Source organism: Chroicocephalus ridibundus, chromosome 22 (genome assembly GCF_963924245.1).
Source record: "Chroicocephalus ridibundus chromosome 22, bChrRid1.1, whole genome shotgun sequence".
NCBI lineage: Eukaryota > Metazoa > Chordata > Aves > Charadriiformes > Laridae > Chroicocephalus > Chroicocephalus ridibundus.
This window is the reverse complement of record NC_086305.1, coordinates 6,858,502-6,882,820: the sequence shown is the minus strand read 5'-3', so window position 1 is coordinate 6,882,820 and position 24,319 is coordinate 6,858,502. Positions and strand designations below refer to the sequence as shown.

Sequence of the window (24,319 nt, the reverse complement as noted above, 5' to 3'; positions counted from 1 at the left end):
ACCCAGCAGAACGCAACTCCTTTTGCTTGTAAACACAGTAAGTTATTGTCACCACAAGCAACAGAGAGGGAACCCCGTCGCGTAGCTCACACAGCACTCGCTGTGTGCAGATCATTGCCTTTCCCTCCAGGGCGAGCCAGCAGCTACCTCGTAGCAAACAAAGACTTGGGCTGAGCGGTGCTGGTCTTGCTGGGACCGTCACTGGATCTCCTCCAAAACTGAACAGACTCCCTAAATCCACAGCCTGTTCCCACTCCTGGCTGGGATCAGAACGATGCCTCAACTCTTTTCTGTCCCTTTTAGGCAAGAATCGCTGACAGCCTTCATTTAGGGGCAAATTTCTTGGGTTACTCTAGACCATCGCAAACAACGGAGGAAAGACGGAGAAATCCCAAAATATATCCATACCAAATAATCATCTGGACGAATCCCAAAGAGTTCTCGGAAGTACCGAAAAGCCACTGGCGCGTAAGTCTTGAACCTGAAGTCAGCGTAATGGTGAGCCGGGGTGAGGTTACTGCCTTCGCTGCACAGAAGAGACAGGAGGTGAGCAGGGCCTCTGCGTTACCGCTCACCAGACAGCTACAGCCACATCAAGGCTACTGGATATTTAAGAGGAACCGAGCCTCGCAAAATGACACCTTGGGAACAACAACAAAACATCTTTCTTCTGTGGCAGGACAACAAGAAAATAGATTTTAAATTATCTGCCACAAACTACTTCCAGATAACGCGTGGAACCACCGCTTGCCAAGCAGAATATATTTACACAGGGAATACAGCTTTTACGAGCTTTGTTTATTCACGGAGCTGAGTTTCTTCCATCTCAAACAGGGGATAATTTTGCGGAAGAAATTCTAGATGGACAGGTAGAAAGAAAAGCACGTAGGAAGGCTAACAAGCGCAAGTATACAGCACTGCATCTTTCACTTCCTTGTGCAAGCCAGTGTACTGCAGAATCTAACACTTCCCACTGTTATGTTTGTACGTAATCGATGCATATTTAAAACATTCAGAGCATCCAACTCTGTGATCTAAAGACAGATGGAAGCTCTCTTGAAAAAAATCACTGAGAGGAAAAGAAATAACTCATCCGTTCATTTTGTTTCCCCTCTCTCCTTTACCTCGGGAAAAAAATGCTCTCCACCACGTAGAAGTCCTGCATCAGGACATCTCTCTCTGGCTTGGAGCTCAGATTGCCGACAGTATATCCAATCCCTAGCTGGATGGCCCCCTTCAGAGTGGACGAGGTGGTCTGGCGGAAAGAAAAGAGCAGTCAGTGAGCGTTTCACAGCAGATTATCGCCATAACATCCCCTATAACAGAACGCAGTCGTGTCTATGGCTTCTATGGGGTCACCCCAGGCGCTACATACTGCTACACAAGTTCAACCAGCTGCTGAAGGGTTAAGGCTCCCAGAAGGTTTGCCATTTGCAAGATTATGCAGTACGAGGGCGCTGCGTAAAATCTAAATCAGCTCGGTAGCTGTGACCAAACTGAACCAGGAAAGCTCGGCTGTGCTATTGCTAACCTCGGGCCCCAACTCCTCTCCTCAGCCTGCTACCTACACGCAGCCGCCCGTCCCCACGCCGCAAACCCAAACCTTTTTGTAGGTGGTTTCACCAGATGCATCAACGCCTCGATGACCTATCTTCTTCCCTTGGCCGGGCTGTCCTGGTAACGACGGTCCCTGCAACGAAAAGAGCATGGCTAAAGCCCAGAAGAGAAGCTGACCTGGCCAACAAGAACACGCAGAGCGGCACAGGCACAACCACCATATCGTGGGGATCGCTCTCTACCGCTGGAGAAAAATCTGCAGAGCGCAAACAGGTGTAATTGGCACCAGCAAGCCTTAAAACAAAGCTGTTTGAATTATACATCCATCCCACAAGACAAGAAGAATTAGAATATCCAACCACTCCATCTGACACCCTCGGTACTGAGCGGGCAGAGCCCTCGGCAAAGATGCTGAGCTCAGGGAAGATCCGCTTGCTTCCCAGCTGCCAAGATTCCGCAGCAGTTGCTCGACTGCCGTTTCCCATCGATTTAAAATAGCCACGAATTAAATCAAACAGCAAGAGAACTTTATTCTTAAAAATCCCACGCCCTCAGGTGTCATACCAATACCTCGCGCTTCACTGGAGAAATACAAGCCAGACAAGAGGGAGAAACCAACCCCACTCCTGCCTTCGTACGGAGAAAACCCACGTAAGTGAGATCTCATTTGTTTACAATTGAGAGGAGGAGCCCGCACAGGGTGAACCGCGACACCAGCTCTTCCTGAAGTTTTGCAAAGAGTTTCCAGAAACACTATGGGGCTGCCAGCACTTCCGAGAGAGAACAAACCTCCTCCTACCCCATTTTCCTCCTCTTCTACCTCCGAGTCTGCCTGGGCCTTTTTGTGCTGATCCAGGAGGGAGCAGATCGTGGCCGTACCCTTCCGCAAGCCAACACAACCAGGTTTTGTGGGGTTTGATGCTGCTCCTTTCACAGCCCTGCGTGTGGGGCCTCTATTCTCTGCCACAGGGCAACGTTTCGCCTCCTCCTCCGCTCCCCCAGCACCCACCCGCGACACCGGGGGGTTCCTTACACTAAAGAACAGCCAGGCTTTGGGTGTTCCTTTAAGCAGCCTGCGGAGAGATCCAAGGTCATTTCCCAAGCGACAATATTGTATCGCACTCTCTCTCAAGTGCCGCACAGACCCATCTCCGAACTGATGGCTACAGCAGACAATGTAGAATTTTGTTCAGACTACAGAAGTTCTTTGTGTTTTAGCTTTTAATCAAGAGCTTGCAGCTATTTCTGGCCAAACTGCCTGTACTTCTGGTACTAAGGGCCCGACCGAGCTCTCCTTCAAAAAAAATATCTTATTTCCCACTCCATTTGAAACATTTAGCACGGCCGGGCTTGCTTCCCGGGACTCCTTCTCCCAGCAGTCGTGATCAGCAGCACAGCTCAGCCTTGCCTCGCAGCTTCCAACATCACACACAAGCTCAGGCTGTGTCGTCCTGCCTCGCCACGCGGCTCCTCATCATCCTCTCAAAGCGATTAACAGACACGGGTAGCGGTTAAGGGATTGCCATCACATGAAAAGCAGGAGCAAAAGTCTCTTCCGCAGTCCCTTGTCTACCCGTGACTGTGTTTCCAGGGCGAGAAAAAGCGGGGCTATTTGTGCCCTGAACAAAGCAATTGACTTCCACAAAAGCTGAGCTTCCCACTATGCATATCTCCGGGGGGTGAGAACGAATCGAGTGCCACATTCCTGGCAGTTTTATGGGAAGATTTTTGCTATTCACATATACAAACGCTCATCATCCCAGGTGAGTAATGGAAAGGGGTACGTCAGAAAGTCAGATCAAAGAAAATTCATTTGAACATGGTGCCCTAAACCAAGAGTGTGGGCTTCAGGGAACAGCTTTCAGGCACAGATCCTCCTACTAGATTCCCTGCTGCCAACTGTGAAGTTTTGCTCCAGAAGGTAACAGTGATTCAGCAACCTGCGACCTGGATTATGTGTGAGAAAATATCAGCCCCTCGAGACGTTCCCCTCTTTTATGGCTTCACAAATCACAGCCTCCTCGACTCGCTCGCAGGAGCGGGTAAGACCCAACGCTGAGCCCTGGAGACGCTCAATACACAGATTCTCCATTTATCCCCTGCTGGTTCTGGTGTGGGAGAGGTGCCCTGAGCCACTTACTTACAGACATCATGGATCATGCGGCTAAAATTGGCCACGTGGTGGGCATAATCCCTTCACATCCCCTCTGGGCTGGTGGTGATGCTAACACAGCGACTCCAGAGACCTGCCATTAATTTTCTTTCTTCCAAATAACAGATATCAAATTTTCAGTAATCTTAAACGTATTTTTAAATCCAACTTTGCTCAAAAAAAGTCAGGCACGAGCGTTTTCTAGAGCTCTGTGTTCTCGTTTCTCAACACGGGGTTTTCAAGGCCAGCTTTACACATCTCACCTCAGTGACGGCTGCCTTCTTCGGTGCCAGACCTGAGGAGAGAAGGGAAGAGCATCAGTAAAAGTAGGGACATCAGGAAAAAAAACCAAAGCAACCAATGAGAAAATAGCCTAATGCTTTGCTCTTTCAAGCAAGCTGGAAAGCCTTTAAAAGCAGCTGGTTCACTAGTGCGGGAGTCTGAAGTCACAGGGGTCACCCAAACAATTTCGTATTCAGAAGCAAAAGACGCACAGTTCTCCCCAGCAATGATGTTTCCCAGAGGCTTCCGCGGAGAGAGTTCTGGTAAATCCCTGCTGCACCGTAAGTAATAGCTCCACAGCGCGCTGAAGAGTCAGTTACATGCAGAAGCCCAGAGAGACACTTATGAAGCCGCTTTCCAGCCACTCAGAAGGCACTCGACAAACCATATTGATAATTGAATCTATTTATAGAATCCGAGGTCCAAATATATCGCAAAAATGGATGCATCATTTATCTCTACCACGGCCTTTGGGAGAAGCTGCCATTACCCCATTACAGCGAACAGTGAGAAACAAGGATTCTGCCTGAAGCTTTCAGATAGATACTCAAGAGTTGGAAACACGGGCCCAAACCCACCTTCCCCTTCCCCAGCACGAGCCCAGGCTGGCAGGGAGCTCCTTAATTTTCAGACAACAGCGAGAACAGGCTCCTCTGCTGCTGGCCCCGTGGGGCGTTTGCTGGCCTGCCGAGAGCCTCGCGAGTGGGACCACAAGCTCCAGCCCAGCTGGCTCTGGAGAGCCACCATGAACAAGGATCAAGAGCTGCTTAAGAAGAAGAGCTGCCCACCCCATCCCGGCAGCACAACGTCCCCTGCCAAGGCAGCCCCCAGACCCCAGAGTTAGGAGAGAAGCCCGCTTGCACAGAACACAAACCCAAGGCATAGATTTACGGCCGTCCAGGTAGGAGTCTGCTGCTCCCTGCTCCTGCCTGAAGCATTCCTACAAGCACAGATCCTTAAGCAACCCACAATCCTTCAGAAAGGGCTTAATTTCACAAGAGGCCGTTGAGTGGAGCTTGAGAGTTTTGGCTACGAAGAAGAAAGGCTCTTCCAAGCCTTCAACTTTTCCCCATTTGAGGGCAACAGGGGGATTGCACAATCGCCTACCGGTGCGCAAATCCTCCTACTCGAGAGGGAAACCAACCCTCAAGCTGGGCTTGGTCCCCCTCCGGGGGGAGCAGGAGATGTCCAGCCCTCCCGGCTGGCAAGGGGTGAAGCCCCAGAGGATCCATCCCAACATGCTGCTGCTTCAGCATCTCCCCCGTTTGGCCAAGAACTACAATGGTTTAACTGGGGTAACTGCTCAAGCTCCTCAAATACGAGCAGCAATGCTTCAGGGCTTGTTTCAAACGGAGCCTCAGCAAGGAGCTGGGCATAACAGGAGCAAGATGCTCTGCAAATGACGACAGCACCAGGAGAGAGCTTGATTCAGTTACTTTTCAGGCAGTATTTCAGACCCTGGGAAGCAAAAAACCAACAAACCCAAAAAAAAGCCCTTTGGTGGCCACGAGAGAGATGAAGTCACTCTCGATCCGAAGCGCTGAGGTTCTCTCACCATCCGGTCTCAGCAAACTGGGTGCAAAACGGGTCTTGTCAACACGGCACTTTGAACTGTCTGCAATGCAGCTCCCCAGCACGACAGCTTGGCCCGCGCTTGCAAAGCCGGAGCGGCATGGGAGGGTTCACTTCTTGCTCTTTTGTTTTAAATCCTGCTCTCCGGGGCCCGGGCTGCACATCAGGAACAGAATCACAGGACTGCAGCAAAGGTCTGAAACCCCGTTCCCCCCGTGCAAGCCGCATCGCACAATCCCATCTCAGAACACTAGTGCCCCCTCAGCGAGTTTGCTGATGACACCAAGCTGCGTGTGTGTCGACACACCGGAGGGAAGGGATGCCATCCAGAGGGACCTGGACAGGCTGCAGAGGTGGGGCCTGTGCAAACTTCATGAAGTTCACCCAGACCAAGTGCAGGGTCCTGCACCTGGGTCAGGGCAACCCCCAGCACAAACCCAGGCTGGGGGATGAAGGGATGGAGAGCAGCCCTGAGGAGAAGGACTTGGGGGTGTCGGTGGGGGAGAAGCTCCACACGCCCCGGCACCGTGCGCTGGCAGCCCAGAAACCCCCCGCAGCCTGGGCTGCATCCCCAGCAGCGTGGGCAGCAGGGCGAGGGGGGGATTCTGCCCCTCTGCTCCGCTCGGGGGAGACCCCCCTGCAGTGCTGCCTCCAGCGCTGGGGCACCGACAGCAGAAGGACACGGAGCTGTTGGAGCGGGGCCGGAGGAGGCCCCGGAGATGCTGGGAGGGCTGGAGCCCCTCTGCTGGGAGGACAGGCTGAGAGAGCTGGGGGGGTTCAGCCTGGAGAAGAGAAGGCTCCGCGGAGACCTTCCAGCCCCTTCCGGTATCTGAAGGGGGCCTACAGGAAAGCCGGGGAGGGACTTTTTACAAGGGCAGGTAGTGATAGGATGAGGGGTAATGGCTTCCAACTGGAAGAGGGGAGATTGAGATGAGATGTGAGGCAGAAATTGTTTGGTGTGAGGGGGGTGAGCCCCTGGCCCAGGTTGCCCAGAGAAGCTGTGGCTGCCCCATCCCTGGAGGGGTTCAAGGCCAGGTTGGACGGGGCTTGGAGCAACCTGGGCTGGTGGGAGGTGTCGCTGCCCAGGGCAGGGGGTGGCACTGGGTGAGCTTTAAGGTCCCTTCCAACCCAAACAGTTCTGTGAGTCTATGATACGGAAGGTGAGCACAGCAGGAACCACTCGTCGGCGCAGACCAGCTCCCCTCCACCACTCATGTGGGTAGAGCATCCTTCAGCCAAGGGACCATCCCCTACAGGGATGTGAAACCTCATCACTCTTTAGGACTTCACCAGCTCAGAGGACCACCGCTAGCCCAAACTCTGCATCAATTTTTGTGCCGAAAAATTAGTTCTTTGGTCTAAGACAACATGATCGCTCAACAAAAAGCCCTGCCCTGGCCAGGGGAGCAGAAGCTACGGCATCAAGTGAGCATTTGGCTAATGAACTTTCAGGGCATGGCCGGAGCAGCAACTCAAGACCACAGAGGAACCCAAACGGGCAAATGCTGTTCCAGGGTGAACAGTGGAAACGGCTGGGAACACAACACGGCCAATACGCTCTCCCTGCCACGGCCAGGACCGCTCTCCTACTGCACTAATCTCTTTTATGCACTTTGTCACAATTCCAGGGCAGGAGATTATCTTTAATTTTGTGATAATTACCACAAGCCGCTTTCGTTCCCTGCTTTTAAGTGTCTGCTGCTGTACACGTACCAAATGTGGAATCAACACCAATGAAGGAAGGGTACCGGAGGCGGGGGACTGCGGATCTCCAGGAAAAATGATGTTTCAGCTGGACAAGAGCATAACCAGCAAAACCTCCACCTCCCGAAAAAAAAAAAAAAAAAAAAGAAATCACCAAAAAAAAAAAAAGGCTGTATAAAATCGACTTGTCTAGGCAGAAAATGAAAAAAAGCCTTCCCATGGCTTCTCGGTGCGTGGCACTCGGCTGCGCTCATCTCAAACACGCTGACAGATGGCCTTGCAAAAACTGATTTAACTCCGGCTTCGGGGGTTTTACAGCCACGGGAGACAGCGCTCGGGTTTGCGGGGGAACAGGCGCTCTGCTGCGGGAAGTTTCAACACTTAACAAAAGCTAATTGAAACGATTCTTATCGGATTTGGTGCAGCTTAGTGAGGGTGTATTCAGAAACGTGAGGAGTGGCTCCAAAAGGGGAACCCCGGGACGGAACCCCAGCTTTCTGCCCTGCCTCCAGCTCGTGCCTGGGTTTTGTAATGCGTTTCATGCACGCTTGACCTGCTGCCTTCGGTTCCTCTTCTCATCTGCGCACGGCTTTGAGCTGACCCTATCCCAACGCTCGAGCTCCTCCAGGGCCTCAGAAACGAACGCTTCGGTTGTAGCATTCAGCGATTCTCATCTCCGATTTAACGTTTATTTTTTCCCCCCCCATACGCCCCTCTATTCACAGCCACAACCGCCCTGTCCCTCCCCGCCACGACGCCGACACCTCACAGGACAGGGATGAATTTACTCCCGGAATTCTGCCTATTTGCCGTCCAACGCAGAAAAGGACTCTCGAGTTTTAGCTTTACCGTACCAGAGGAGCGTAACCCTCCACAAGGGGAAATAACTCGATTCTCCTCTTACGCCATCCATTGCGTCAACAAACTGCTGTTCAGGCCTTTTCAGGCCCCCCACTCCCCACTTACACCCACTTGACCACTCGCTCCCAGTAAGCGACGCCCGACGTAGGCTGGCAGGAGGCTCCCGCTCGCCAAGGAGCGCCTCTTCGTTAACAGGTTCGTCAGCCTCACCGCTGCATCCGAACGCACAAAACGGTGCAGGGTTGGGATGAGAGCAGCTCCCTCGGCTTCTCCAGCCCACAGCCGCTCTAGACGCTGCCACCAGGGAAACGCAAGCAATGTCAGAAGTTAAAAAAAAAAATAAAAAAAATAAAACCCATAAAATTTTGGGGCCTAAAAGCAAACTTCATGAAAACCAGAAAATATTGCCTGTGCTGACCACAATTTAGAAAGAGTTTAAGTTAAAAACAGGGGTTTCGAGTCTCATTTAGGTGCAGAGAATAAATTTTAAAATCTAATCGAGGAAAAAAAAAGAAAAAAGTCACTGGGGCCCCTCTCAAAGCCAGCTGAGACAGCGGACGAGCAAAAAGCCCTTCGATATAAAACCAGAAAGAGCCACAAAAGGCATCTGTCCACTGAAAAGGCTTTTCTTAAGAAAGTTTACAATCACCAGCAGAAGCCTTGTTTAAGGCCTAATAAAGAAGTCGTCTTTACAAGGCAGATGTTATACACACACTTACAAATTATAAGTATTTGATGCTTTAGAGAAGCCGAAGCGAGGTGGAGACTCCTTTCTCCAGTCGGAGATAGTGCTGCATCTTTAACAGCAGCTTCACTTTATCAAAGCGTTTACCAGGAGCTCTACAATGTGACTGCAGCTAAAACCACGTTGGGGTATAACCCCCCCCACGTTAAGCTCTTCAGCCGCAGGCTGGGCCGACACGACCCCTCCAAAAATGCAACACGCGAGAGACCTGCCGTTTGCCACGCTCTCCATCGGGGCAGCCCAACCGCAACCAAACACGGCCAGTTTTCAAAGTACACTCCTCCAAAAGTGCCGCATCAGCAGGTCACATTTGTTGGTGGTGCTTTTTTTTTTTTTTTAAAAAATGTTCGTTGTTTTTAAGCTACTGAGCTGACATCAGGCTTTGCAAAATTGACATTTAATATTAACCCAGCCTTAGCGGCTGGAAACGGTGAAATTCCGACACGTCACACACACACACACAACACCCAAAGGGAGTCTGCATCTAATTTTCCACTGATTTGATGGAGAAGAAGCCAACGCCACACACCTGAGGAACCCATTTGGACAACAAGAGGAGGTGAGGACGCAACCGGGATGCCAGGGTTTATCGTTCCATCAGAGCGCTCCAAACGCAGCCCTGGCTGGTTAATGCATTATGTGCAAAAGCATTAAGAAACACAGTCCTAAGGCACGGGCTGTGAAAGTTAAAGGCAATCACAGAATCCCATACTGGCCAGGGTCGGAAGGGACCTGTGGAGATCATCTCCTCCAACCCCCGGCCACAGCAGGGTCACCCACAGCAGGTGGCACAGGAACGCGTCCAGGCGGGGTTGGAATGTCTCCAGAGACGGAGACTCCCCCACCTCTCTGGGCAGCCTGTGCCAGGGCTCTGCCACCCTCACAGCAAAGAAGTTCCTCCTCATGTTGAGATGGAACTTCCCATGGTCAAGTTTGTGCCTGTTATCCCTTGTCCTGTCCCCGGGCACCACTGAGAAGAGCCTGGCCCCATCCTCCTGACACCCCCCTTTCAGTATTTATAAGCATTGATAAGATTCCCCCGTCAGTTGTCTTTTTTCCAGACTAAAAAGACCCAAATCCCTCAGCATTTCTTCCTAAGAGTGATGTTCCAGTCCCCTCAGCATCTTGGTAGCCCTTTGCTGTCCCCTCTCCAGCAGTTCTGTCCTGGCAATACTCGTGTAGCAGATGTGTTGCAGTCGAAATACAGACAGAAAGGCTGGAAATGAAACGCATCCATCAAAAGAGACAGCTGTTACCTCCCGTAAGGGACTGCTGATAAAAAGAAATTAAAATTGGGAGGAGAGGCAACTCAGAGAAGACGCCAGAACACAGGTCTCAGCTGAGAAGCAGCATCTGACTCGGCGCAGGGCCGGCAGCCGGGGCTTCGCAGGAGCCAGCGCCAGTGTCCTCCGTATCAAAAGGGAAGGGCAGAAAGAGACCAAAGGGGGCTCCAGGAAAGCTGGGGAGGGACTCTGGAGCAGGGAGGGGAGCCATGGGACGAGGGGGACTGGTTTTACACTGAAAGAGAGGAGATTGAGATGAGATGTGAGGCAGAAATTGTTTGCTGTGAGGGGGGTGAGCCCCTGGCCCAGGTTGCCCAGAGAAGCTGTGGCTGCCCCATCCCTGGAGGGGTTCAAGGCCAGGTTGGCCGGGGCTTGGAGCAACCTGGGCTGGTGGGAGGTGTCCCTGCCCAGGGCAGGGGGTGCCACTGGGGGGGCTTTAAGGTCCCTTCCCACCCAAACCAGTCTGTGATTCTACAAACCTCCGAATTTCTCCTCACGCTCAGACCGCGCGGCTCCGGCTCGCAGCAGACAGGACCGACAGCCCAGGGCGGTCGCGAGAGAGGAGCCGACACAACCGGCAGCAGAAGCCGGACTCTGAGCAGCCTCCTGGAGTGGAGAAGGCAGCTATTTACAACCTGCCCTTCCCAGGCACCCAGGATGACCTACTTCTGATCATTAAACACATTTCTTCCCACAAAACACCACAACTTCATTAGGGTGAGAAAAATCAAGTAAGCCACAATACTAAATAAGAAGTTTGGGGGTTTTCCCCCCGCCTTAAATGCGGCATCTCTCACAGAAAGAGCCGTAGCTGACTGCTCCGCACCCTGGGCACTGATAGCTGCTGCTGCCATTGGGGAGCTTGTAGAAATAATAAGGAAATGAAGCAATCTGACATAAATTCTGCTTGTTATATAGAATGCACATATAGCTTTGATACTAAAACATCCATTTTTCCCTGGAACTCCTGTTGACTGAATGATTTTTTGGGGATCATCTACAGGAAACTCGCGCTGGTGAAACACAAAAGAGCCGAAACATTCTCTCTCCCCACCGGGGCCAGCCCGGTGCTCAGGCCAGGCTGGCTCCGTCCTGACGGGCAGCACGGCAAGGGGCAGGAGAGCCCCCGCACCCGGCAGCCCCACGGTCCCCAGGACACCTCAGTCACCATCCAAAGTCCAGCAGTTTTGTGCAGACAGATGGAAATGCTGGCGGCACCGGGCAATATTCAAACGGGACTCCCAGGAGCGGCCAGAGATAAGTAATCCCATTTAATCCCACCTCGGCCGCCCTGCTCTCCTGCCCGTCCTCGGCCCCTGCTCGCCGCCCACGCCAGCCCCGGGCCTGGCCATGCCGTTTCAGACACGCGGGAACCACCTCCGCTTCGGGCAGGGTAGGAGATTTTTTGCAAACCACGATCTGCTGCACCAACGCTACGCGCTGCACTCTCTTTTCCCATGCCCTTTGTCTTGTTTATTTGAGCATAAACTCGTTAGGGAAAGGAACGGCATGGCTCGTACAAATTAAAGGAAAGAGCTTAATGTACCGGCTAGGTAGGACGGGGCCCAGGGGCACCGCGGTGACACAACAGCGGTGACACAGCTCGCTCCTGCCTTTCCAGCCTGGGCAGTTTCCATCTACCAGATCTTCAAGGAACCGGGGTTGGGTGGGCGGCAGGAAACCCCCCCGACTGCAGCCCACCCCCAGTCCTGTCCCAGCCACCCCCCCCTCACCCCCCCAATTTCTGCTTGAGGGTCTGAACCCCAGACCCCAGGGATGGAGCCACTGAAGCCCTGTATCACACAGCCCAGCGCGGCCATGCCAAGCAGAGCATCCCGCTCGTGGAGCGTCACCACCGCAAGGGACTGCCACAAAGGGAGGATTCTGCAGTAAAGGCGCCTACCGGCCTGTTTTATTTTTTGCTTTCAGGCAGAAACTGTTTCTGCCTCAGGAATAAATATGTTTATCCCAGCTGAGGAGGCAGGGCAGAAGTTAACGCGTTCCTCCCTCAGCCGCAGGTGCGGGACCGCATCCCGGGCGCAAGCCTCCTCGGGAGCCGCGCTGCTGAGCCAGGACATACCAGGCTGAAACGTTTCCTTGACAACTCACCAGAAAAGCGCTTACAGCACGGAAGCCCAATTACAGCGGGGAATGAGCAGGACAAGACCATGGAAATGAAATTTAAAAAGAACTGATTTGTTTTCTTGTCTCAGATCAGCTGCATGTAGGAAAAAGAAAAAAAAAAAAAAAAGGACAATTTCAGAGCGCCTAGCCCGAACCGTGTGACACAGCCGACAAAAGAGCATAACAAAAATCTCATCAAGAGGAGCACACAATAGCTGACACCCAGTAGCGGAAAAAGCTGCAGCCGTTCGGCTCCACATTCGACTCTGTAATTATGCAATCCAGTGGGATGTTCAGGCGAACATCTGCTAGATGGGAAAGGTGCAATCTTATCGGAACACAGTGTTCCTGCTCCCTTCCACGCCGCCGGTCACAGGAGGATTGCAGAGTGGAACAACACACGCTCCCCAGCACGTCCCAGGCGGCCGAGCATCTCCCCGAGGCAGAACAGTGAGACGCTGCCAAGGCCAGGGACCCCGGCAGCGGCGCTGGGGACGCCAGCCTCCTCCTAGCCCCTGGCTTCTCTCTTTATTACAACCTACAAGTCCAAATCTGTCTACCAGAATTCACAGCAAAGCTTAATTAGGATTAATTAGAGAGAGCAAACATCGCAGCAGGAAGCGTGACCTCTCCAGGACAGAGCCAGCTCTCTGCGCCTCCGACAACATCCAGGCACCGTGGCACCACTTTAACACCACGACGCCGATTTAGAGCGAGGCCATAAAAGACTGCAGGACTTTGAAGTCACGTTCCTCACAACCATCCAGAAGAGCCAGAGCAACACCCAGTTGCCCCCTTACCTTTGCTCAGGGGTGGGATCAGCTTTGCATCCCCTGCGAGAGGGTCCCGACCCACCAACACCGACCACTGGAGCTTCTCCTGGCTGCTGCGAGAGCTGTAGTTCAGCAGCGAGAAGACGGAGAACCTCCTGTTGCCTTTACAGTCACACTGCAAAAACATCGGGGACCTGAGCGCAGCGCATGACCCCAGGCAGCCCTTGGGACTCTTCCTGTGTGTTCCGATGGAGTTTTCAGCTGCCACACGGCCCCAGAGCGCTGTTTCCCAACCCCGGGTCAGAGAAGCACAAGACAGCTTTGCGAAGGCTTGATCCAGAACTCCCTTCCCTCCTTTGTTTTCTGAGCATCCCTATCTCCCTGCCTGCAGCTGCTGCCTAGAAGCGGGATTCAGGCACTTTTAACTCACGCCGTGTCCTGCCTCTGTGCAGGGAAAGGATGCCCAGCTGCATCCTCCACGACGCTGTTCTCCAAGTGCCACTAATCAAGGGGGAGACGCGCGAGCCGAATGCGGGGTTACACACCGCTTGCCAGAGCAGTTAATTCTGCCCCAAACACAGCGGGTGGGCAGCGTGGCACGGCTCAGTGCTTCAGCTGCACGAGGCTCAACGTCAGACCTCAGCAGCTCCTGGGCAAGTAGGGATTAGCGCTGCCGGAGGTTCTTCTCCACCATCCCACCACCTCCGCGAGCTCCCTTTGCAACTCACCGTCTCTGCCAGGACACCCGCAAGGCTGGGACCAGGCACGGGACAAGGAATCAGTGGCTGGAAAGAGAACTTCACTGTAGCCAACCCCCAAACTTCTTAAACTGATAAATAGCACAGGATATTGTTACTGACAGGGCCAAACCCCTCTAATTAGAGAGCAGGATGCCTTAGCACAACATCCCCTTACCCTGCTTCTCTGGGTACCCCTCCGAAGGATCTCAACCTGCCTTGGGAGAGCACTGGCGAGTCAAAAAAACCCTTTGAGCGGTTTGTAGGAGCAGCGCAGCAGACACAAAGAGCGGCAGATGGCAAGCTGTACAAGACAGTGACAAACTATGGCCCCTGTTTTATCTCTCAGCCCTTTCTCACCAAGGGTTCTGCAGCTAAACAAAGTCGGCCCCTCCGATCCAGGAGGGAGGGAGGGGTGAGGTTATTTATTGCTTCCACCACTTAAAAGCATCTTCCTATAGATGTTACTTGACAGAGAGCTTACTCCCCTTGCTCATTCACTGTCAAGGATTATTCTCAGACTAAATTACCTTAAAATAGAATACAACTCAAGAAAGATAGCCACCTCCCCAGATTTTCCACTTTCTGACCTTCTAAAAGACGCGTTGAAGTCCAGTTACGACAGTCACAGCAGGGAAAGAAACCTACCTGAAGTTTCACAATAACCACCCACCGCAATAGCGGGATCTACAGAAGCAACCACAGCAAGCACCGCTTTAAAACTGTGGGAGCTCAGCATCCCAACAAACAGCAAAGTCCAAAGGGAAAACAAGTCTGCAGACAAATTTTGTCTGCAGGCCACCCTCCACGAGCCATCCTGAAGACACACCTGGATTTTCAGCGAGCGGGGTATTTCCTGATTTACTCCGTAGCCAAAGCTGCTCGGCTAAATCCTCTAAGATTTAATTCCGCTCTTGCTAATGTCGCTTGACAGAGATTTTCCGGGGGTGCTCAAACCCTGAAGACTTGAAAGGGGATTTCAGAACGGGGTCGCATACAACATGCGTCACTGGATATAAAGTCCTTTTGCTAGGCTGCTCACAGCAGGTCGAGTAAACTCTCCTCCACCAAACACTTCCAGGTTGCCACGGGTGCTGCTGCCAACACCACAACACGCACACGTACGCACCGGTTTGCATCGCGACGCTGAGGACAAGGTCTGGGTGGGAGAAGAGCTGGGGACATCTGTAACTTCTACCTGTTTCAAAAACAAGACGTCAAGGCAAAAGCATCAGGTTGAATTCCTGAACGTGTTTTTCAAGCATGGGTTTGCTTTACAGCCCCTCTACGCAACTCGGATGTAGTTTTCAAGCTGACCAAGTCCCGCTAAAAACACGCGGTTAAAAAGACAGGATCAGAAAAGCGGTCCAGTGACACATCTTTGTTCATGAGATCTGCTTCTGAAAAAACTTCAGCTTTTGCTGCCGTAACAACCAGAAATTCAAGCTCTCCAGCTGCATGCGTGTCTCATCTGAGCTCGTTAGGCACGAAGCTATCAGAGATTTCTTGGCCTCATTCAAAATTAACTACCTGGATTCACACGTGGCAGAAGGCCAGGTCTGGCTGGTGTTTTGCTGCTCCTCATCAGTGTGTCCTCTGCCCTCGTCACAGGTTCCTGCCACCCGTGCTGCCTGTGCCCTCCTCCTGCACAGACAACACACGTTTCACACAACCCACCCAAACCCTACGGCAAGCCCCAGTGAGGGCTGGCCAGCTCTTCAGGAGCAAGCTCTGCTCAATCACAGACTGGTTTAGGTTGGAAGGACCTTAAAGCCCACCCAGTGCCACCCCCTGCCCTGGGCAGGGACACCTCCCACCAGCCCAGGTTGCTCCAAGCCCCGGCCAACCTGGCCTTGAACCCCTCCAGGGATGGGGCAGCCACAGCTTCTCTGGGCAACCTGGGCCAGGGGCTCACCCCCCTCACAGCAAACAATTTCTGCCTCACATCTCACCTAAATCCCCCCTCTTCCAGTTTCAAACCCTTCCCCCTCGTCCCGTGGCTCCCCTCCCTGCTCCAGAGTCCCTCCCCAGCTTTCCTGGAGCCCCTTTAGGGACTGGCAGGGGCTGGAAGGTCTCCGCGGAGCCTTCTCTTCTCCAGGCTGAACCCCCCCAGCTCTCTCAGCCTGTCCTCCCAGCAGAGGGGCTCCAGCCCTCCCAGCATCTCCGGGGCCTCCTCTGGCCCCGCTCCAACAGCTCCGTGTCCTTCTGCTGTCGGTGCCCCAGCGCTGGAGGCAGCACTGCAGGGGGGTCTCCCCCGAGTGGAGCAGAGGGGCAGAATCCCCCCCTCGCCCTGCTGCCCACGCTGCTGGGGATGCAGCCCAGGCTGCGGGGGGTTTCTGGGCTGCCAGCGCACGGTGCCGGGGCGTGTGGAGCTTCTCCCCCACCGACACCCCCAAGTCCTTCTCCTCAGGGCTGCTCTCCATCCCTTCATCCCCCAGCCTGGGTTTGTGCTGGGGGTTGCCCTGACCCAGGTGCAGGACCCTGCACTTGGTCTGGGTGAACTTCATGAGGTTTGCACAGGCCCCACCTCTGCAGCCTGTCCAGGTCCCTCTGGATGGCATCCCTTCCCTCCGGTGTGTCGACACACACGCAGCTTGGTGTCGTCAGCGAACTCACTGAGGGGGCACTCAATCCCACTGGCCATGTTGCTGACAAGGATGTCGAAGAGCACTGGTCCCAATCCATCCCATGCCAGAAAATCCTTTTCTCCAGAGGGATCCTATCCCTCCCTGGATGTGCCAACAGCTCCTCTCTCCCCCAGGACTGAGGGGGCTGGTACCCAGGAGCGGTACCGAGCCTCCAGTCCTCCTCTCCTCCAGTGGGGCTCCATCAGCAAACGTCCCCTGCAGCAGCAGCAGCTCTAGAGAGACCACGTACCCGTGCTGGGAGACTGAGGAAGGACCTCTAGGGCAAAAGCTGCTGCCGCGAGGCATGGGGGGGCTGTAGGTTAAGAATAAATTTAAATTATTGCTCACCACCATGTTCTCTTCCCACCAGCCTCGTTAAGGCCACTTCTGCTCCCTGTGACTAGAATGCTGCGGTCGGGTGCTCCTGCTCTGCTCTAACAAAGGCACCTGAACAGATGGAACAAAACAAGCCACGGCAGAACAAGCTCAAAAGATGAAGTGTGCTGCCAAAAATCGTAACTCAAAGTTTCAGCAAGTAGTCTCTGCTCTCCCTGGGATCCTGGCTGTAGCGTGGCAGCTAGTGACTCAGCTATCAGCTGAAAATAAGTTACCTAAAAAATAATGAAATGTAAAAATCCCTTCTAGGGCTCTTAGTAGGAAATACAAACAGGCAATAAATACGGAGATGGCAGGAAGAGATAAGCCAGTGCCTACGCTGGCTTACAAGGATGTTTCAGCTGCGTTACACTGACGATGACGGACAGCCTCCAGCCTCCTCCACCACAGGTAACCACAAGCTGAAGGACAGGCTCTTTCTGGCACTGATCTACAGCCCGCTCCAAAGCCCGGCCAGCAAAGCAGCTTCCCCAGCCCAGCCTGGAGGTTCTCGCTTGGAGGCTGAGCCAGGTATTTATTGTTTCTATTTAACCAAGTGCAGCTCTGTCCGTTTATCTACTCTGCTCCAGACTCTGTACAGGTACGCGTCCAAACTAAAGATGCAAAAGAACAAAGAGCAAAATCCAGAAGAGCACTTAGGCTCCCCAAGTGCTGCGCAGGCAGACCTGAGGCACTGGTTATCCCCAGACTCCAGGTGCTGAGGACGCGTCAGATTTCTGGCACTGTTTTCCCAGAGGCTGCCGCACATGCCCGTACCCGATCCGGCCCCTCTGCGAGAGCAGCAGTGCTCGGCATTCAGGAGAACGGAGACCACGGTCACGGCTGAGTTGTGCGCAAGGCAAGGGCTGCGCATACCCTTTGCTCCCTGCGCTTCCAGGGGATCTAGAAGTGGTCAAGGTCATTCTGAAGTGATTTTGTGGTTTCTAGGATGCGTTTGACAGCAGACTGTTATTAGGCGAAAGAGAACAAGTCACTGTGGAGCTGAAGCCCAACCAGCCGGCTCAGCTCCTTGCCCAGCTTTCCAGAGCCCCCGGCCGGCTCTCGGGCAGTGGGATTCAGAGCAGGCCTGCTTTAACGACAGGCATTCGTTAAACACAGAAACTACAACTGAAGAACGTGGGGCTGCAGGGACAAGTGATGGTCTTGGGAAGAGCCCGGTCTGGCTGGCCACACGGCTCCTACACGGGCAGGGGGGTGCAGCTGGGAACAACTCCTGGTCTCACAGGTCCTAAAACAGAGCCCTGAACCGCAAACAACTCAACTCCTGAGCCCTTCTCGGGGCTTTATTCAACATCTGCAGCATCCGAGGGAAAACTGGGGATGTCCTATAAGAACAGGTATGGAATAAAGCAATTTAAGACAGCAGCGTGGCGTGAACTTCAGTCTGGCATTTCTGAACCACATAGAAGAACCTCAAAGGACTGTTAATACTGTCTGCTAAGACTTCAGTAAAACCAGAAACTAAGTAGTTCCCCTGAACTGTAACACTACAAGACTGGATCGGCCAAACACGCGCTGCCACCGACTCGCGAAGGAGACGGGCACAGCACAATCAGCTCCTGCCTTTGGAGAGAAACAGAAACCCCAGCCAGGCACGCAAACATCATACGTTCACTCTGAAAAGCGTCTCCAGGAGGACAACGAAGCCTCTCGCTCGGGTTTCCCCTCCCAGCTCGGCCGGTAGCTGCCGGCTCTCCATTTAATGATGGTGGGGTGGGAGAAAGAGACAGGAGTGTGCGGTAACGCTGGCCAACAGCTACGTACCAGCTCTCCATGGGGAATACAAGATGCACGGGGCTGACACGGGAAGTCCCATGGCTTAAACTCTGCATCTCCTGGCTCCCAAGCCAGTAATCTTCTTCCAGGCCAGCTGGCTCAAGCCTATCGATCTGCACCCACCAAGCAGTGGGGCTCCTCCAGCCTCACCGGTGAGGCCAGGGAGACTTGAACTGGTGAATTATTTTTACAAAGCACAGTAAAATGGAAGTTAGAAGGCTTAGAGCAGTCAGGTGCTGACGGCCTTCCACGGGAAGACGAAAAGGCAGGTCTGATGAAGCAAACCCACCCCGCAGATACTGCGACGCCATTTACGGAGGGACCTGACCAAGCTGTGAAGTTTTGGATGGGGCAACGCTTCTTGGCTTCCTCTTCACCAAGAGGGGTGCACCGGTTCTGCCCGACGTTCAAGGCCAAGCATAAGGCAAAGGACATTTGGCGACCGTTATCTTGGCAAGTCAAAGCAACCAAAGGCAGGAGCTCTCATCGAAAACATTAAGTAACAGGCAGCACTCGCCACTCCTGCCTGTAATACATTCCTTTTTCCTTTAGATGAGCAGCTGCCATTTGGGCACATCTTATCCCTCCCTCCCACAGGCCTCGGATTAAGTCATTTTTCACCCCACCTCACCCTTGCAGATTAAGTTGTTTTTCAGCCCACCTCACAGGAAAACTCGCATTTAAATTTCATTTCTTCAGACCCTGTAAAAACCCACCTCGTTCCTCTAGGTTACGGTTTGCTCTTCACGCTGGTCGCTTCCAGCCTTCTTGTACTCCTAGCTTTCAGTTCAGAAAAAAGATTCAAAAATAAAACCAGTCTTTGTGTTTTAAAACCTGGAAGTTGGGGAAGCCACAGCATCTCTCTGAAATCGGTTATAAACCTTAAATCTCAATACCTCGGGGAAGCTCAGGCATTGCCATCCTACCGATACAAAACCAGAACTCGGGTGTATTAAATGACGGTCCCTCCCAAATTACCACGCTCTTTGCGGCTGACGGAGTCCTGACCAGCCGCCCACCACCAGCATTTCATCTCCAGAGGGTCTGCAACTTAATACCAGCCTGTATTGGCCAGCTCTGCATCTGGTAGACGACGGGCAGCCCGGTTTATTATACCAAAGTCAAACATGAGGCAACCGCTGCCTTTAACTGAAATACAACTGTCTTGTCCGACAAAGTGCACACTCATTTTGCTTCGTTTTCAGGCCAGACCCAGGTTTATCAGGATTTGGATAGGGGAGCTGCGGCGCAGATTGCGGTTAGACGCGGGAAATGCACGGGGCTGGTCCGCCGAGAAGCCGCAGAAGCAATTAGCAGTTTCAGGATGTTCGCTCCTTCGCTTTCTCATTTTCTTTAATAAGCATTTTCTGGCATTACCAGTCTAGAAGCCTCTTTCCTAAAAGAGTGTCCTAGATAGTTAATCCACCAGTGACTCCTACTTAATACCAAAATGAAAACAAACATCCAACCCTCCGAGACTAAGGTGGAGAAAGACTATGTCATCATTTCTCTTCCACCAAAATTAATTTAAGCCTGAAGAGATGCTGGTTTGAGAGGAAGCATCCTGGAATTAGAAAAAAAACAAACAAAACCACACCAGTCTGCATACCTAAAGCTACAAAACGCAGCATAATATGCACCCCCTAGAAAAAACTTAATTATCTTGTAGCATAAATTAGCGTTACAGGGGAAAAAAAAAAAAGCAGTAAATTAAGCAAAGGCAATTGTTGGCCTTCCAGATTTCAGTTCTGATCCCTGAACAAACAGTCCTTACCGACACAAGAATTATCCCATAACATGTGCTATTTAAACCCACGAATAATCACCACATGTTTGGCCAAACTGAAAAAAACTTTGCCTTATTTCTGGATTCCACCTAGGCAGGCGTCTGCCCTGTAACTAAGCGCACGTCAGTTAACACTGACAAGTACAGCTTCAAGACGGTATAATTTTTTGCTGTCTTTGTTCCAGCTTTGAAGTCGGGGACTATTTTACATCTCTATAGTTTGCATTTCTGCCAGCAAATTCTATGCCGTTTTGTACGCTGCCCCCGTCAACACGCATCCAGACAGATGGCGAGAGCGGCACCGAATACATAGAGAAAGGAAAACTGTCATTTTAAAGACAACACCCATTTAAAAATGACATTTAAAGAGAAGACAAGCGGCTTCAGGTATTACATCTGCCCTCTCGGCAGCACGTAGGATTCCTGCCGGTGCTGCCCCTTCCTCTCGGCGTGGGGACGCGCGCGCTGCAGAGCCGGCTGCACGGACAGAAACCGCGAAACCAAGAAATCGCAGAGCGATGAGGCAAGTTTCACATCAGCATCTAAATGGAGTGCCTGCCTGCCTGGAGTGCCATCAGGCACACATTCAGGGAAGCAGCACTCAGCCAGATGATGATTTTTAGCCAGCTGCCTCCCTTTGAAAAATGCAGTAATGGACAATTTTTGCCTTGAAAAACGCACAAAATTTGCTCCATCAGATATGCAGAGAGACTATAGAAAGAAAACTACTGCAGCATCTTTGTCACCAGCTGCCGGATCCTGCAGATACAGAGGTGTTGGTAAAAGTTTGCTTGCATTACTGCCCAGGTCACGGCAAGTGCCAAACGCAACACACGAGCATGAAGACAAGGGCAAGTTTTCCCCGTTTTTTTTAGAGCAGTCGCCAAAATACCATCGCTTCTGCCATGCGTTAGAGTCTTCCCCCTCCCCGCATTTACTAGCGCAGCCAACGCCACCAGTGTCGCAAAGCCAACGGGAACTCCAGCTCCCAGTTCTACGTGGGGCATCCTGCAGGGAGAAACCAGGCCACCCGAAGGGGGGCAACAGGAGACTCAAGCTAACGGACATCACTTTGTGAAATGGAAACTCGTGTTTCTAGGCGTTATGCCACGTCTGAAGGTTTTTCTTCAGCCCCATAGACCTTCGGGACCTTCAACGGACATTGGAGAGGATATTTAGCCGAAGCTGGCCACCCAGAAGCTGACCCACTTCGGACAAAGTGGTAACGAAACCAAGGAGGCTCCAAGAGCAGAAAACCATCTGGGTCTCACCTCGGCGGCCGTAACCCCCAAGATCTTACTGGCTGCACCGACACAGCAAGCAAGCAGCACATACAGCCGTCGGCGTTTCCATCGCGGACGTGCACGTCGATGAGATCGGCCGTTTAAGGCCCAGCAGCCTGCCCTGCGCCTTGCGGTGCTTCGGAGACGCGTCTTGAGCTTTGGAAAGATTTCACAAAATCTCTCCAAACTTGCCAATTACATAAAAATATTTCTCAAGTGCTCCAAATCCTTTGTGAGCTGTACTGATGCGCCAACCAAAATTGCTCCCAACACTCAAGTTGCTCAAATTGGTGCAAAGTGGCCTTAATTACCTGAGCTCGTACAGCCCTGCATGAGAAGTGAAAATCCATACGCAGCCCTTCTACGCTAGACTCTAATCCCCGGAGGGCTGAAAGGACCAGCATTAGAAAGGTGTTTATAGAGTATTCACACAATAACTGAAGCCGTGCTGAAACCGCATGGCTGCCCAATTTCAACCGGAGGAAAATATCCAAGTAAATATCCAAGAGCTCAGGAGGATGCTGTCGACTTGCCCTTTAAACAAAATCACTTCCACTCACAAATCAGGAATTCCACCCTGAAAAATAATTGGGAACACCCTGAAGCCATTCGTCTTATGCACAGGAACAACACTATTCTACTCTACTGTTGGAGAGAGATATACATATATATGTGTGCGTTTGTGTGTATGTATATTGTTTGGTAGGTAACAAACTTGTAGAAAAGCCTGCAAAGATCACAAAACACTCCAAAGATCGAAAGCAGCAAAGCGAAGGTCGCCCTGCTGCCTTGCAGCACCCGCAGCTGGGACTCTCTCCCGTCCTGCAGGAAGGGGAGGAAGGAGAGCAGATTAAGATGACCGACATTACCCCTGCTTTAAATATAAGGTAGCAGCGCTTTTATTCTACGTACCTCATCCTTCCCCATCCTTCCTTCCTGCCCCACGTGGGTTGAGCAAGAAAGACACAAGACAGGCACACATCCAGCCTTAACCAGGGAGGCAGAAGGTAAGTTTGTGCATCAAGCTTGAACTCACAAGAGCCTGACTTCGCAAACAACGCTCTTTTAATGGAGATTATGCGCGTTTTTCCTCAACTCCACCAGGTTGTGCTTCACTGGTCTCAGCGGCCGTCTCAGTCACTGGAGATCTGGACCTCAACTTACTTGGGGTGACAGATATAAAGCAGCAACTGAGAAAGGCAAACTCCAAGGGGAAAAAAAAAAGTGTAACTGGCAATTTAAACACCATCTTGCCAGGCAGCAAGTGAAAAGGCAAAATAATCTTGACTAATCCTATTCTTGCAGAATCACAACATGGTCACCAGCATGATCTGACACATTCAAGACACCCATTTTGAAGGGCACCATCCCGACGTGTCCAGAGTTTGAGTTACGTTAAGGACAGGCTTCCAACACCAGCCCTGCCGAACGACTGCCTGAACTCACCTACCCGGCCTCAAAAGCAGCAGACCTCTTTGCCTCCTACAGAAAAAACAAACAAAAAACCAACACAAAACAGCTGGAGAATTACTCTGAATGACTAAATTCAGCAGAAGAGTAGGGACCTGACTGGCTCCTGGCCCAGCACTCCCCTTCCTCTGCTGATGAGCTGCCTTTCCTCCAGGAGCTCAGCACTGGCTGAGGTCAAAGCTCTCCCACATCTTCTGGAGAAGAAATCAGGAGGCGTCTACTGTGGTACAGGAACACAGAGAATTTGAAGAGTCGGTAGTTTGACAGAGCTTCATCAGAGAAAGCATCACCAGGCTTAAATGAAGAGCCACTGTGGCTACGTGGACCCTCAAAGCACAGAGAGCTAATTTTGCAGGAGCCACCATGAGAGCGTCACTCAGCAGCAGCTACCGCAGGCACCACCGGGACCCGCTGCAAATCCAGACTGCAGAAGCAGTAAAGTCTCAACAGCGGCAGCCGGAGCACAAGGCAGAAGCTGAATTAAACATCGTTCCCCTGCATGGCTGGCAGAGATTTAATTTTACACAGTAAAACGAAAAGCAGCGTTTGAGCTGCCTGGAGTTTGACCGGTACCAAGCTCCCCACCAGCCCGTGGCACTAACGGTACCGTCCCAACAGCGCTGCCGTGTTTTAATGCCTGCAAACAAGGCAAAACTGCCCTCGTCTTCTAATCCCTTAATTCCTCCGAGTTCAGAAGATTGAGCTATTTCACACAGAACAAAGACAGGAGCTTGTTGCATGTGGTGTTCCCATGCTCAGCTAATTCCCGGCCCTTTCAGAGGCGGCGAGTCTCTCTGCCCGGGTCGGTCTTGTGACAAACCCCGGACCGTGCCCCGGTTCCCTTTGCTGGATCAACAAGCGCCTTGTGCAGCAGCAGCTCCAGGTGTCCACAGGAACACGGGCCCGTCCTTCCCAAATGCTACTCACGCGACCGGCGGGTCTGCGAGGGTAGAGACGCCGGAGAAGCAAACAGCCGGTTTTCCAGCTTCTCTTTTCTCCCAGGAAGTCCTTCCCACCCTCTCCAATAGCAATTTCTGCAAAGAGAACATGCAGATTCTGCTAGTTACAGCGGAGACGAGGACTGTGCCCCCTCGATGAGTGTTTTATGCTCCTCGCGCTGCATGCAAACCATACGGGCAGCGACTGGCCATTGCGAGGTTCATTTTCTGCCACTCCAGATCTAACGGCTGC

General features: G+C 52.3%; 1 protein-coding gene across 8 annotated transcripts in view; it reads right to left on the bottom strand.

The window, feature by feature from the left end:
- Positions 1-24,319, bottom strand: part of PIP5K1C (phosphatidylinositol-4-phosphate 5-kinase type 1 gamma) — a 52,929-nt gene that overhangs the window by 21,747 nt on the left and 6,863 nt on the right. For 6 of the 8 annotated variants that reach the window (XM_063357716.1, XM_063357714.1, XM_063357720.1 and 3 more), the window contains exons 2-5: positions 3,973-4,004; positions 1,604-1,690; positions 1,125-1,255; positions 409-526 (exon numbers count right to left, since the gene is read on the bottom strand). In XM_063357716.1, the coding sequence (XP_063213786.1) occupies positions 409-526; positions 1,125-1,255; positions 1,604-1,690; positions 3,973-4,004 (368 nt within the window). Of the gene's footprint in view, positions 1-408; positions 527-1,124; positions 1,256-1,603; positions 1,691-3,701; positions 3,897-3,972; positions 4,005-16,765; positions 16,900-24,319 lie in introns of those variants that run through there. The other 2 variants (XM_063357722.1, XM_063357721.1) reach the window with 2 other exon arrangements.